General features: G+C 38.9%; 1 protein-coding gene across 1 annotated transcript in view; it reads right to left on the bottom strand.

Moving 5' to 3' along the window:
* TULP4 (TUB like protein 4) overlaps nt 1-16,229 on the bottom strand; it is a 151,050-nt gene that overhangs the window by 51,454 nt on the left and 83,367 nt on the right. The window contains 2 exon segments of the mRNA XM_030945702.1: nt 5,787-5,948; nt 6,265-6,393. Coding sequence (XP_030801562.1) covers nt 5,787-5,948; nt 6,265-6,393 — 291 coding nt within the window.

Genomic DNA, 16,229 nt, shown 5'->3' on the forward strand with positions numbered 1-16,229 from the left:
CTATAAAAAGCCTCCAGCCATTTTTCCCAGTAATCTGAGTAATTAATCCATCAATGAAAATCAGATCTTTCCCAACGACTGTATCTTATAGTGCAATTTTGAGTGGCCCTAGTCATCGTAACCATCATTTGGTAGCCTCTACAGTCCAGAACTGCTGGGAGAAAACAATGCATTTTTATAGGTTAAGACACAAAAATACAATTCTTCCCTGGCATCTTTAAGGCTCCTTTATATGAACCTATAAATCCCTAATAGGAACAAGAATTATTTTCAAATTTTACAGGCTGTAACCTTTTTCATTTTGTCCTTCCTTCTCTTCATTCATAACAATTATGGTAAATAGCTACCTTCCCCATACTGGCCCAGTTGCCCCTTTGTAGCTCCCTTTCATCATCCTGTCAACTCATTAGAAGGCCATCTTCAAGACTTTTTTCCACAACTCCAGGCATCTGAGAGTGATTAAACTTGACCAGTGTGACTACCACAACAGCAAGGACTGCCCAAATTAAACGTGTGCTACAGCACCTGAATAAAACCAAAACAGGAGAGTGAGTAGGAGCACAATAGGAGCTCATTTCAGAGCCACAGGCAAATGCAGATGTAGGTGAGAAAGCAACAGCCAGGCCCAAATAGATGCAACATTTTCAAACACTTATAAATTCTGTTTATAAGCTGTGTTCTGGAAGCTAGGAAGGACTACTATCCTTACTTTCAGCTTAGGAGCTGTTCAGAACACCATTCCCTTGAAAAGGTAGTAGCAACTGCAAATCATAGTTCACAGACGAAAGTAGAGGATCCAAAAGCAGACTGTACTAAAGGGGATTTATTAGGTAAAATTCCTGCCAAGGACTAAAGCCATACCAAACTCAAGAACTCTGAGAGAGCAGCTCGTGAAACACATGATGCCACTGGCAACCATTTGACAGCACTCCTTGTTAATCAGCTCCTACTGCTCTGATCCTGTGCAGGGACACGTATGGCACCATGTGCTGTGCCAGCACAGGGATGTCACCCCACCCCATTGCTGAGCCCAGGAACAACACACATCCCCTTCTTCACCTGGAGCTCCCTTCTGGCTCCACCCTGATGCACTGCAGGCAGGGGGAAGGAGCTGAAGCCTGCCCTGCCTCTTGCTTGTCACGGAACAAAGATGATGCTGAAGCGTCTCTGAGGTTGCCATGGGAATAGGATGGCAAGTGCTGGGAGCAGGAGTGAGTAACAGCTTAGAAACTGCCTCCCTGCACAGCTACTGCAAGCCTCAAGAGACTTCCAAAGGAACGACATACAGAACTCCTGCACCCTGCTTTGTGTTTGATACCACGCAATTCATCTGCTGCTGCTCTCTCTGTTCTCTGCCAGGGCATTACAGGACCCTTCAGTGCACAGGGCATCTGTTCCTAACACCGTGCTGCTTTTCTGTTTCACCAAGAGCATCATTTTGTCTGATTAGGCACAGAAGAGGCTGTACCTTGGGGCCTGTATTTACACATTTTTAGTACTGGTGCATGTTGCAGTGCAATGGGACCAGGTAGAACAGTTAATGTGGCACCCAGCAGGATGCAAATGAAATTAGCCTACCTGCTTATATACTTTCTTTCAAAGCAAACAGAAGGAACCATGCTGGCAAAGTTCACATATACCTGTATGTATACATATATATATACACCCACACACACATATATGTGTGTGTGTGTATACATATATATATGTGTGTGTGTGTGTGTGTGTGTGTGTATACCTGTCATGTCCTAGCCAAACAGAATCCTGTCCAGCCCCTGAATTTCCACAAACAAAAGCTTACAACAGGAAAACGGGAGGGGGGGAAACCAGAAGTAGGCACTTACAGCCGTCAGAAAAATCTAATAATTTGTACTAGCAGAGATGCAGGGAACAAATATAGGTTACTAGCCCCTCCTGGGATATCCAGGAATTAAAATACATTAATTCATTTTCATTGAGGGTTTCCTCTATTGGAAAGTGATTTCCCTTCTCACACACAGAAACAGCAACAGCAACAACCCCAGGGAAGTTCAAGGAGTTACACTATATTGCTATAAACAAAGGGATAATCCTCTACAGTTCCCACCCAGTTCTCTGACACTATCTTTTTCCATCATGAAGAGAGATAATCCCATTAATATTTTAATGGGTAAAATATAGGGAGAAGAAGAGGGAAAGGGTGGCCTGAGGGCAGCAGACAACAGAAAAATGTCACTGCAAGCTCAGTAAACACACAAGAAGGAAGATAAAGCACTGGAAAGATGTTTTGTATGACTTGTGGGTTTAGGGAAAATCCTCAATTACTTATTGACGTTGCTTCTATAATTATAAATAAACCCTCTGGTTAGACAAAAGTCAAGCTTTTCTCACTTATAAAGTCCTCAATCTGCTTGGTATGTACACTACCTCTTGAAAAACAAGCACGGGAAAATGCCACAGAACTGTCCCAAGACAGGACACAGCATTCTCTGATATTTCAAATTTATTTTTCGTTTAATGTATACTTTTCATCCCTAATATGATCGTGGGTGAGCCTGCTCACCAGAAAAATACTCCACATGACTCCTACAGCCTCTTGTAGCCCTGAAAAAAAAAACATTTAAAAACTGCAAGGGAAGTCCCACTCCTGAAATCCCATCTATCCAAGTTTAACACAAGAATGGCACTCTGCCTGAGAGACAGACAGCCCAGTTATAAAATCTTCCATTTGTACATCTTCAAGAGCCCAATGGGGCCATGTCTTGGCCAGGTGTGTGCTCTGGTTCTAGGGTACAGGAGGAGGAAATGCCTGAAAGAGTGGACCTACAGACACACAGTGAGGTGAGAAAACTTATTTCTAGTCCTCTGAACTAAACAGGCAGAATCACATTCAGAAGGCCTGTGTACTGAATTAGCTGAAGAGGCCCACAGCTCCAAGTCCACACTCGAGATGTGGGTGTGAACTACAGGAGAAATCTGCCAATGACCTTCATGAGAAGTTCATCTGAGAGACATGATGCTGAGGGAAAGCACTGAAGCCAACCACGTGACTCAAAGTAAGTTTGTCCCCAGCAAAAAAGAAGAGCTCAAAAAACCTGAAAAACATCCGAGCCACAAGAAGAATGATAACACTCTCTTCCTAAAAGAAAATGCAGAACAATTTTGGCTAGTATTAATAAAATCAGCCAATAACTAAACCAAGGCAGAGTATGTACTACATCAGTTAAAAGATATAATTATATGCTCTATTTCAGCAGGACTGTAGTCTACCTTGGCTCTCTAGCTCTCATCCCATCTCTACACATTAGCCACTACTTCAAAGGTGCTTTACTTCAAGCACAGTAATGACACAAACCCAGAGGCCATACACACTGTCAAACAAGATGATGGTGCCAATACTGCAGCTCCAGCTGGAGCTGGAGACTCCTTGTCTCCAGCAGAAAGGAGGTGGTAGGAAATTATTCTCCACCTGCAGAGCTGCCACAGAGCCATCCATAGCAAGGAGTGACAGAGGTGACAGCTTACTGGTGCTGAATATACAGGAGAAAAGATGGAGGAGACAGGAGAAACCACCAGGATGCATGCAGAAAGGAGTGAAGGAGAAAGTCAAGAGAACTGAAGAGTGAAGCAAATAGACACGCTATACTGAACAAATTTCTATCAGGACAATAGAAAATTGATACTTAACAATACAATCCCCCTGGAAATGTAAATTTTAAATATAATTGTGTTAAAGGTCACGGGACTGTAGAGTGTAATACTTTCCAGGAATACTTTCACTAGCAACCTTCAAGGCGCCAGAAGGGTAACAAAAAGAACAGTAGAAAAGTCTAGATTTAAATGCCAACATTTATCTTTCAGTCACTGTACTGACAATCAGAGTACAATAAGCAATAGGGAAGATGCTGAAGCTACTCTAGACTAGAATAGTATTCTGTTCTCATTTGCACACATACCAATCAGGAGAAAATCTGGGTAAGGCAATAAGCTAGTAAGGGCATCCATTTCCATAAACATTTATTTATAATGTATGCAACGTCCTTCCCCCCCGTTTGCTATTTTTAATTTGAACTGAGCATAGTCTCTCACCCAGCACCTCTGTGATTCATGTTTCCTCGTGCCTCCAGAGGCAAGTACATCTAAATATATTTTAGAAGATCACTTCTTTCCACCAGCTTCAGGGGATAGTACAAAGATCGATCATCACTTAACATGCAAACCCCTGCAAACCACAGTTAGGGAGAACTGTGCAGAGCAACATCAAACTCGAGGCTGGCTTGGGTCTCTATTTCAGTGAGTTTGTCAGGAGCAGAGTCTGTAAGTCAAGCAAGTCATTTTCACATAGCTGGGATTGGCCATTATGTTCGAAAGCATTTATCTGGACGCTGAACAAGTGTTTGTTTCCTGGAATAACTACTTATGGAGCATCCAGATTAGAAAGTACAAACATATTGGCTAAACTGAATTAAAGGCAGTCAGCCACTCCAAATTAAACACTCAAGTGAAGATATTTCCAAATACAGTAGCAACAACTGAGCATCACACAAATGGGGTAGCCTCATGTTTAAAACATAGGACTGAGAGCTATTAGATCTTAGCTTCCCCTCCTACTTCTGCTGCTTGTCTCTTCCTCTTGATCTCAAGTAAATTATTTATTGTCAAGATTTACATTTCCCTAGATTCAAAAAGAGGCAGGCAGGCTCGCTGGCTTTAAAAAGCAGTGTTGCAATAATTAATTCATTATTCTATGCAGAGTACTCTAAAATTATTAGATGCTGCTGCAGAAATGTATATTATTAGTGCTATTATATTCCACTAGCAATTCCCAAAATAACTCTACCTTGGATGAATTTATAGTATTTTAAATTGAGTGGTACCTTGAGTCTTGAATCAGAATCTTTTCCATGGTGGTGTAAAATTAAAGAAGGAAAACAAGCCAGCTGTGATCCTAACAGGGTTTCTCTTGGCACTATTCTATGGCCATCATTTCCTTCAGCACTGAATTATACACACATTCACAACCACAGTGGCAGCAAGCACGTGGAAGGAAAGACCAATCCAGTCAGTTCAGCAGTGAAAGACAAGGGAGCAGTGTAAATCCTGCAAATGAAACCAGTGCTCCTGCTCCAGCCATGCTGGAAATGCTGCTGTGTCCACCATCATATAATAGTGGAATTGTTCAGAAAAATATAATTGTTCAGAAAAATATAATCATATAATTGTTCAGAAAAATGGTAAAGAAGATTTTTTTAACTGGTTTTTTCAAAGCTCAGCAAAACTTATTCTTTTAAATTTTATTTGCATAAGGTTGAGACATCTCTTCAACACTCAGTTACATATATTTGCTTATGTGAATGCAAAACATAACTATATGTGCTGCTGGAACTGCTTCTGCTGCAAGTGCAGACTGGACAAATCTACACAGAAATGTCCAATCAGATGTTTAATAGTCCAGGCTGTATCTCTGCTCAAATGCAGAGATAAGATAGCTGTAACAACAAATTAAGGGTACAATTAACAGATTCCTGTCTCAAACAACTATGAATAAGACTGTGTGTGAATCTGTGTGAAAAGTGATGATAGGGTTGGTACACTATCATATTCACCTAATAAGAACAACAGGATTGACCAAATTTTCATTATCAGTGGGAGCAGCATTTTTGATCTTACAAATGTGAACATTTTACTTGGTAACTTGGAAACTGATCTTACAATGTGAACATTTTACTTGGTAACTTTTTAAGAGGTATATTCCTAGCACAGCAACGCAACCCAACTGATATCCCTAAATGCCCCATTTTCATTACCTGTTGGTCATCTGGAGTCCATATGCCACAGGTGATCTGACTCTCCAAGTTTATTTCTGAAGACCAGTGCCTTTGTCCACTGACTGAACCGACCAGCACAAATCCATCTCTATAGGAGATAAGTGCCTGAGTCCCATCGTGGCTCCATGTAAAGTCGCTTACCTTAACATATCAAAGACAAGAAAATAGATATATGAGCCATGTAGAATTTCTTTAGCTGTTTAAATAAAAGGCAGCAGCGCACAGAATGAGACAGGCCAACCATTAGCCCAGCTGAAGCTCTGATGTCATGCCTACTGGAGAAAGCACTGTGCTTGCCAAGTGCCTTTGTGACAATTCTTGCACCTTCCTTTCAATAAATAAATGTTTCATTTTCTCCTGTGCTTTTTAAAAGGTATAAAGTCCCATTCCTTGCCCTCTTCATTTGGCCTCTCAGGACCTGACCGCTCTTGGCTGCAGAGAAAACATGCATACCAACCTGTGCCCCACGATCGTTCACAAGCTCCACAGACCATCTGCCTTCGTATTGTATCCAAACAAATATTCCTCCATCTGCATCGCAGGTTGCTAATTTCTGGAATGGTTCATTCCACCTCACCAGCACAACCTTAAAAGATTACAAACAAAACCAGCATTACTGAAACTGCGTGTTGTGCTAACAGCTATTTAACAAGAACCAGTTAAACAACACTGCCAAATAAATACCATTGCATTAAACCCTACAGATGCACAAAATAGCAATTTTCAGCCCAGCATTAGGTGCCTCTCAAGAACAGCTGGAATCGTTTGTCCATGGTTGTCAGGAAATGCAGAATCTCTCACCGTCAGGCCTTTTTGGAAGGCACTGCACACTTTCAATAAAATCACAGGGAGCACTGGAACACAGGACTCCATTATAGAAGCTGCAAACAGGAAGCCTTGCACAGATTATCCAACACTCTCTCAAATGATTCCCCCACTGTAATCTCAGAGACTGTCAGACTCTTCATCAAATCATCACCCCTTGCTGACTTCAAATAAAGTGGTATGCTCTGCACACAATTTAAATACTCAGACTGAATACTCATATTCAAAACAACCCCTGAGAGTCTCAAATTATTAAAAAATAGAAATTTCATAGGAAAGTTGCTTTGCTACTAAGTGCAGAAGGAATACAAAGCAGCGTTAGATTCTTCTCTCCACATTAGAGCTATCTGAGCTTTTCTGGAGAATCTAATCAGGTCTAAACCGACCAATTGCTCTCTCATTTTTAATTAATACCAATTTAACAAATACAGTATCTCTCGAGACCTCAGTATAAACTGAAAATAGCATGTCATGCAAGTGCCTGAAGCAAAAATTAGCAATAAAACAATTTACCTTCTGTTAGTGACTTATTCTTAAAAAACATTTTTCCAAATGTTTTTTTTCTCAAAAAAATTTTTCTCAAAAAAAATTTTTTTTCCAAATCAGTTATTTTTCAAAAACATGCAGATCTATATGGGACACTTACATTCACACAAGCAAATTCCCTCCCAGCTATTTTACTGAGACAGAGAGTATGCAAACAAAGTAAACATATATTAAATACTCAATTAGTAGAGTGTCATTTCAACTACTTAATAAACATCCAGCTGTAATGACACTTTTTCATAAAACTAAACAGATAAATAATCATCTAAAAGCGACAGGCAAAATTTCCCATGAAATATATTTTGTTGTTGTTTGCAGAGATAGACTGATCCTCCTAAAGATTCCAGTCCCAAGATGAGCTCTAAGTAGACAGACCCTTCCCATTTCACAAAGAAATCAGCAGTCATTTTCAGAACTAGGATATACACATGCATACCTAAAACCTAAACCTGACAGCTGAGGGATGATCTTGCACTATTCAGAGTGTCAAGGTCACAGCTTTAGAAAGTGTCTACCAGTGGAGCTGACCAGCCTGGAGCATCAACCCTTGAACCATTAAACAACCACAGGAAAACCATTTCTTTGTTCATACGTAAAGCTTATGGGGAGAAGCAAGCATGACAAATCACCTCTCTGTTGTTACACAGCTTAAAAGAATCCCATTTGAGATTTTGCAGAAAAACACTGGCTTCTACTTAATATAACCTTGCAGCTGCACTCTAAGTCACCAGTCCTGTTTGCAATTGGGCAAATTATACAATGCCCCTAGATGGATTATATCACACTCAGCTTTTAAAAAAAAATCTTATGTGGGAAGAGCAGTAAATAAAATATTCCATTATAGCAATGCAAGTAGATGCATTTTGTTGGAGGTTTCACTCTGTCCATTCCATCTAAACAAGAATAGCACAGATTTGTCAAAATTTTGTTTTCATTTTGGTATAAATCAAATCCACAGAGCCATAATTTCATTCACCCTGAGGCAAAATGCAACAATGAAGTAAGTGTACGTGCCAGCAACACCTAACAGTATTATGAAAGAAGTGAAGAAAAACTCAAGGATAACATTGAAAAAAATTTTCATCTTTAAAAGTTGGGAGTTGCTAGGGCCATTAATGAGTGGAAGGTACTTATCACCATTAAAACACCAATCTTTAGACACTTAGACACTGCTTATGTTTCACAGATCACACCAAATGAAGTCTACATCAAACCAGAATGAACTGCTAGACAAAATTCAGGAAAAAAAAGAGAACTAGTTGTTCAAAGACCATGAATGCTTTAGCTAACACCATTAAGAATGCTACTGCCTGTCTTAAAATTGCCCTGTTCAGTCTGGCAAAGATTGAGATTAACACACCATTTTATGAATTAGACACACAAGCTGACTTTGTAATATGAACTATGGGCAAAGTGACAAGAGTTACTTTGTTGTGTTTTGTTTCTTTTCTTTTTTAAACAGGAATTTGTTAAAACTTGAAAATTTTAATTCAGATTCTGTACAACCTGTCTTTTGTTTAGACTTGATAAAATATCCAAGAGTACATTTGAATGTAAACAAGATTAACTAGAGCCTCCATCCATCTCAATTAGATACAAATTAGTAACTTCCAAAATAAACTTATTGCTTTATAATGAGAAATGAAAGCGAGACAATGATTTTTCTATGCCTTCTGATAACAGCCTCATAAGGAAGCAAATTTGTAATTTGAAAATTCAACCCATTTAAACACAGAGCAAATGTTATTTTACGAGGTCATTTTAAAGATGATGCCGTAATTTCCATTTAACATCTGACTACAGGTGCTGAGTCCACAACTGCTTTGACTATTTCCAATTTCATTTTAGACACTTAGCATGCTGAAGAAGAGATAAAGAAAGGAAGGATTGCCCCAAGTATTAAGATGACTTTTGGCTTTTATGTTGGCTCAAATGTAAAGCATATGAAAACATGTCCCATTGATAGTGCACTTAAATAATGTGTAAGCTTGAATTACCCCTCTACAAAGAGGAATTTTACTGCTAACCCATAAATGCAAAGATATCATTACTTTCACTAACAGCTTCAAGTCACAGAGGACCCATTTCTACTTCTGCCTTTATGGTCCTCCGCTTTCTACTTAGCACCTTCACACAGGTATTGAAGGTCTGAACTGTTTTATCTTGTACTCAAAAGAGCGAGAATGTTGGTACACAACACTAAGTTGTCTGTGGAACATTTGTGGTCCACACAGCCTTTCTATATTGTCTAATTATTTTTGTTTGTTTGTTGGTTGGTTGATTGTGGGGTTTTTTAACTCTATAAAAAACCACAAATTGTGCTTGTTCTACTCCTGAAAAAAGAAAGAATCACAGGTATTAATCAGCTTCTAAACCACTGTCTTACAGAGGATAGATCTCTCACAAATAAAACTTGGCCTGAGATATTAAGTACAATCTGAAGGCCAACAATTTGCCCCTAAACAGGATGCTTTTCACTAAGCCACAAAGCTGTGAGCTTTTGAGTCAGTCTTGTGTTTTCTTTCAGTTCCTTTTTATACAAGGAATAGTGGTAAAAAAATTGTTTTAAAAGCTCAGCATTCAGGACCTTCAAAACCTCTGGTTTAATTATCAACTTCATGTTTAGGAATCAAATTTAATTAATCCTAAATGTGTTAGAAACTCTACCCAAGAACTGACTGCATAGTTTAATGCTGCTAACAATGTTATTATCTATTTAAGATTATAGACAAGAAATTTTGAGAAACTGCAATTTTGGACAAGCAAATGTGTGAGTTATAGTAAACGTGATCTCTTCCCAATAGAAACCAGGTTTGATAATCTAAATTTATTACATGCTATTGAAACTTTTAATAATTTTTTCACATTTTTCTAACACAATACAAGACCACTAAAATCCAAAGCATTCGGAGAGCTTTTTTTATTCCTAATTTCATTATGATTTTTGAAAGAGGTAATTGAAAATATGACACCAATCTGTTTTGCAAGAGCAGAAGTCCTTAATCTAGAATACCACACAACAGTCATTACTGAAATCTTATTTCTGTACATACAGTACATAATTGCTAGAGAAGCAAGGGACAAACATCTACAAAAAAATAAAAAAGGTAAGTAACTAGGGCAATTAGTTCCTAGAGTTCCTCACCAAATTTAGAAAGATTTTATTATGGATATACTGTAGTGAGTCACAGTGACTCATTTTTTTAAAATCTCTGATCATCCATCCATTTTACTGGGGAGGGGCATATGCTGTAAAGATAGAGGTCTTCTCCAGCATTCATTTTCACATATGCTATGGATATGTGCTTGCAGATGGACTGCCACAGCAATAGAGAGCAGAGAATACTCCATGCCAATGTTTGATTACTGCCCTATTTGCTACACCTGAAGGGCCACATTCCTGTATCTGGCATGAGCATTTCTGCAATTACAAGTGAAGTTCACATCTTTGCAGGGTGCACAGGATAAGATGCATTATAACTCCATTGAGCATACGGAATAGCTGGCCTTTCCCTCCCCAGATAAATCATACTACATTTCTAATGCTGTTGAAAGTCATTGAAATAGTTCCACGTTCCAAGCAGTGGCAGCACGAGACCTAACTGTTCCCAGGACAGAATAACACAGGACATCAGGCTGTTGCCTACAACAGCAGAGTACAGCACTCAGTCTATCCAAAGGCTTCTTCCAATCCTAAGCTTTTAGGAAAGTACTCAACTTTTTAATGAACATATAAAAGTAGAAAAAGCACTGACAAAAGGGGTTGGACAATCTACCTGGAATCACTGAGCATCACCTATTTGCTTTATCAAGTAGTCCTGTTATGCAACTCCCTAATAAATACATTGGTCTTTAGTCATGGTTACAAGTAAGGATCAATATGTGCCTACAGTAGGTGCAACACACTGGCACACATTACAGTTTATTAACGGTCACAGAGCTGAAAAAATCTGTAAGTATATCTATTAAAGAAAAGAGATGGGTGTGGAGTGGGGAGTAGAAATAGAACACTGAATTACAAGAACCAGAGGAAACACCTTTACGTGCAGTAAAGGCATTTCAGTGCCTCTCCCTCCATTGTACAGAGAGATACAGCTACACACATATACACATATGTGTATATACATCACATACATATAACATGGGTATGTGCATGAATACACATCCCTATCAATCCTTGAGGAACCTGTGCCAGCTTTGTACATTGACTAGCTAACTAACTGAAGTTACTTAAGTGAAGTGGATTTTTGTAACTAAAATATAATTTGGAGGTTGGAACAGGCACCCAGAATAAGCACTAGAGTTGCAGATAATGAGCTATTGCTTCTCACTATACTTTACCTATAACCAATATTTAGTTCTAAATGGTTCTGCAAATGTTTAGTTCAATTAAATATTTAACTGTCTTTTAAATGTTAGTATTTTTTAACATGAAGGTTATCTAAGTTTTCTCTCTCCTAATTTCTCACACTGCAGATTGTTTGCAATTGTTCTTACTTTCACCTTCCCTTATGACCTTTATTTTGTGCCATTACAATAATGTCAGGATAATTCTCTCAATTCAAACTAATTCAATCACACAAAGAGCATCAAGCAAGTATTTCTCCTCCAAATAATACCAGACAAAAAAGCAGCAGATGTGGTAGACAGCAAGTTGGCATCACCCTTTTTTCCTATCCTCCTTGTGTTCTCTTGCATTCTCTAATGATACACTCCCTATCTCTCCCCCACCTGCAGAGCTCTGACTTTTTGTTTCCAGTGACATTACAACCGGATGAAGTGCCTCATTTGCATATGGAGCTGTCACCTTCCTAGGTATGATACCCATCAAGGAATTGTTATTACTGAGAAGAAACTACTACTATTAATAACAAACATTGTGCTGCAGCTGAAGAATGGCAAATCTGGAATGGCATTTACATTTCTTGAGAAAAACTGCCAACTCACAGTAGGGGCTGCAGGTTACAGAGGGCATAAATGAATGGCAAAGAAGTTCTGGGAGATAAAAAACACCAAAGTTCCAAATTCTTCATGTTTCTCTAAACAATAAAAGTGAGCTCTCCTCTTAGAAGGGCTGGAGCAGCCTCCCTATATCTGAGGGACAGATGTCGTGTAATATTCCCTATCCGTGCATTGGGATAAGCTTTGGTCAGTGGTGCCCTGTGCTGAGGGTACAGCAGCTGCTCACAGCCTCTGGGGTTCAGCTGCTGTCACTGGCACAGCTTTCTACTGCCACTAGTACATCCTTTATCCCAGGATCCTACATGTTCATTGAAAGAGGTGTATTATCCTGCAGCTGCTGTCATCTTGCTTGTTCTGGTCTTTGAAAAGGAGTTTCAATTCTTTTTTTTTTTTAAGCTTACAATCTGATTTCATGGTATAACATTGTCAATAAGCTAAGCATGTTACCTGGGGACTTAGCTTTGTGCTAAATGAAATCAGAGGTAAGGCTGGACCAGCAAGAAAGTGCTGACCTTAATGGAGATGAAAGGTCCAGGTCCAGCCCTGTACCTTCTGACCACAGACTTCTCTGTGGCTTTCATGTGAAACCCTACTCCAAATCCCTAACTCAAACACCACAGGTAAAGCTCTGAAGTTAAGTACAATGCAGGGATACATTAGAAGCTCTGTGCCATTTTGTTGGAAGCACTTGCTCTCACTTTTTCCCCCTTTCTCCTTGGTGTTTGTTTTCATAATGCTCAGGGCACACACCAGGCTGACAAAGACTGGGATCACCTGTGTAGCTGCAGAAGGAGAAGGGACCAGGTAGGAGCAGTGCAGCTCACCAGGAACAGCCCTCTGAGTACCTGCAGGGGAGGCTTTCCATTCATTTCCATCCATTCCCCCAGTGCCCCCTTACTCTGGGTGTCAGTGGCTGGTAGCCTCTGCAAGTAACAGTGTGGTTCTTGCTCACCCACTGGGAAGAATGTTGATGCTCCCCAGCAAGTTTTGTTAATTTGCTTTGCAGATGAATGACAAACACACCTATTTTTAAAAGGTATCTTGAGGTTGGCATCCAACCCACCACATATACCTATTTTTGAAAGGTATCATATGGTTGGCATGAAATCCCTAATGGATGCCAGTCTGATCTTTAAAAGCTTGAGGAAACAATTTTGGCAAATAGACAATGGCAAAAAAAAATTCTTTTGAGAGCTGTTTTGAGGAAGGAATGCCTTTAGTGTAAGATGTTGTCTTAAAAATACCTAGACTGTCAACATCTCACTGAATACATTTAGGGGCCTTGATAGTAAACTGCCAAGATGAGGACTCAGAAAGGCTCTAAAGCTTTACAGGTCTCCTTAAGTGATACACTTCATTTTAAGAAATACACCCTCCTCAGTGTCTATTAGTCCCAAGGATTTGCCACATAACCATTTTATTTGTTCACAGAACACAGAATGTGTTACGGTATCGCCTACTTCAGAGGAAAACATGCCCAGGACTCCTCACAGGTACCAAACAAGAAGTATCATGCTCCTATGAATAAAGTGGCTCACAGTTCTAAAGGAATTACTCTTTTCACTTTGGACTCACCACATTTAATTGTGACTTCAGAGAACCACAGTTTTGTGGGACATAAAAAAAAAAAAAAAACAACCCCACACCAACAGAAATGTGCTGTATCCAAAGTATCTCCCATACATACGTTTGGGGAACAGAAGATTTGACCGGTCAGAACAGGAAGTTGGATGTGAGAAAAATAACAGATGATATGAGTCTAACATGGATGAGAAGATGTTGGTATCTAGCTACTGGTTCTTAGTTGAGTAAGTTTGTTAACTATTCCTTCAAGGGCTATTAAAGAAAATAGCTGGTGATACTCTGAAGGAAAATAATTAAGGCATGAAAAATTAAGACTTAGTCACCTATATGCACAAGATAGCTGCACACTATTATGTCCTTGAAAGGGAAACTGGTGGAGGTCTGCTCTTCTCCCATCTTGCACACAACAGTGTGACAGCGAGAAGATCTATGATGTGCTTTTGACTCCTTTCCCTTCACAGGGATTCTCAAGTCCCAAAAGCTCTTTCACAGAAAAGACAGCTGTTTCCACAGAAAAACAGTTTTAAAGTTAAGCCACACTCAGTTCCATTGAGGCAAATTCCTTTACAGCACGCACATTCCTACCGCTGTCTCTTGTCAATGGTCATCCTGTACTTGGGCTGTAAGATATGTCTATTTAATTGCCCATATATACTCCCTTTAAATGCAAGGGCAAGTCCAAGTTAAATAAAAATAAATCAAAACTGAATATTGGGAAGGATGAGCAAAGGATAAAATAGTACTTTCACTGCCTTCCTCTGTAAGAAAGAGATTTCCCTTTGTTGTAGCTTCCAAACAGATAAAACATTGTAATAAATAAAGCAGAGACAACTGTTCTAGCTCAAGATGAACAACCACTTTGCTATAAGATCAAAAGACCAAGAACAATATAGTTCCCCCTCTTTCTAGCAAATCACTGATGAGCACCATTAGGAAAGGTTCATTCCAGTTAAAATAAGACACATGGAATAACTATGCTGAGCTGGAAGTTCCTTGGGTTTGAGCATTTATGGTGGAGCATTTTCCCACAAGAAAAAAAAAAAAGTAGTAGATTTAAAATCTCTGGTATTTAGTGTACACTAAATTAAAAGTACATGAGCCTAATGCTCATTTAACTAACATCTGACAAAATTACATTACAGATGGTATAAATCAGGACCATTTCAAAAACCTAAACATTTACATTCACTTTTGGACTGAGTATGAGAAGCTCATTGTAAATGAACCTTAAGAACAAAAATAACACTCACTGACATCCACCAGTGCCTCATCAGTGCTATATGAATTCAGAGTCCATACACATCTTTGTTAGAAGTTTTGAGGGAAGAAAAAATCCAACCAAAACACCCCAAGCATAAAGCAGATTTAAAATACTTACTATCTTTTTTTTTTACCTGGCTAAAAATAGAGAAAAATATTAGATGCAGAGATATAGAAACCTTGTAAGAGAATCTATGGCTTTTCTTGTCTCTCTTCCTTTTAAAAATACCCAAATACCCACCCCTAACCCCCTAACCCCCCCCCAAAAAATAAAGAGGAAACAGGTTAACAATAAATACTACTGAAAACAATTCCAACTCAGAATCAACTAGCTCTACTCAACTTTCTAGCAGCATCTACTTAGGAATTCCTGCACTATCTTCCCACCTTGTAAATGGTTTCTGATCAGGAATATCCCCAGGGCAATGTATTGCTGCAAAAAGCCAGTGAAGTGACTATGACAGACAAACTCTCCCTTATACTCAATCTTCCCAATTCAGTGGCTAAAAATTCCTGATCAAGTGTTCATATAATAGTGAAATATAATTGTATAACTTTACATGCATATATTAACCAAAAAGAAATTATTCAAGAAAAAAAAAAAACCTCTACTAGGAAATTTGAAAAGAAAACTCTTAAAAATGAAATATAAATTCAGTTATATAAAACTGTGCTAGTTAACAAGAGGAAGGAGGTAACACAAGTTCTTCACTTTCTGGAGTCTATTCTGAGAAATGCCAGAAAAATAATGGTGTCTCACGAGCACACACAGAGGATCTGCCCCTATCAAATACACTAAGTCTGTCTATCTCAAATATACCAAGGTGACAGATCATTTTTTGCTCATCAGATATTCAAACTCATACAGCACAACAGTTAAGTAACATTAGTCCAGGTTTCTGAACATCATCATTAGCATTTGTGGTGGACATTCTATAATTAGAAGCTGATCAATCAAAATCATGATCTCTTCATGATTTTACAGGTTAGACTACAATTTAGCTTGAAGTTGCTTAGATGAAATCACTGTAAAGGTCCAACAAACAAGCCTTAGATAGAACCTGACTGCAGCACAAAATTCATGCAAGCTCTCTCCAAGGAGATGAACTTCACTCCTTAAGAGATACAGTAAAAACTTGATTTTTGTCAGCAATGTAAACAAAAAAAACCTTAAAATTCACAAGGAGTGTCAGAGAGTGTTGTCCAAGCATGATTATTTCTCCAAGAGCTACATACTTCAGCTCT

Source organism: Camarhynchus parvulus, chromosome 3, assembly GCF_901933205.1.
Source record: "Camarhynchus parvulus chromosome 3, STF_HiC, whole genome shotgun sequence".
NCBI lineage: Eukaryota > Metazoa > Chordata > Aves > Passeriformes > Thraupidae > Camarhynchus > Camarhynchus parvulus.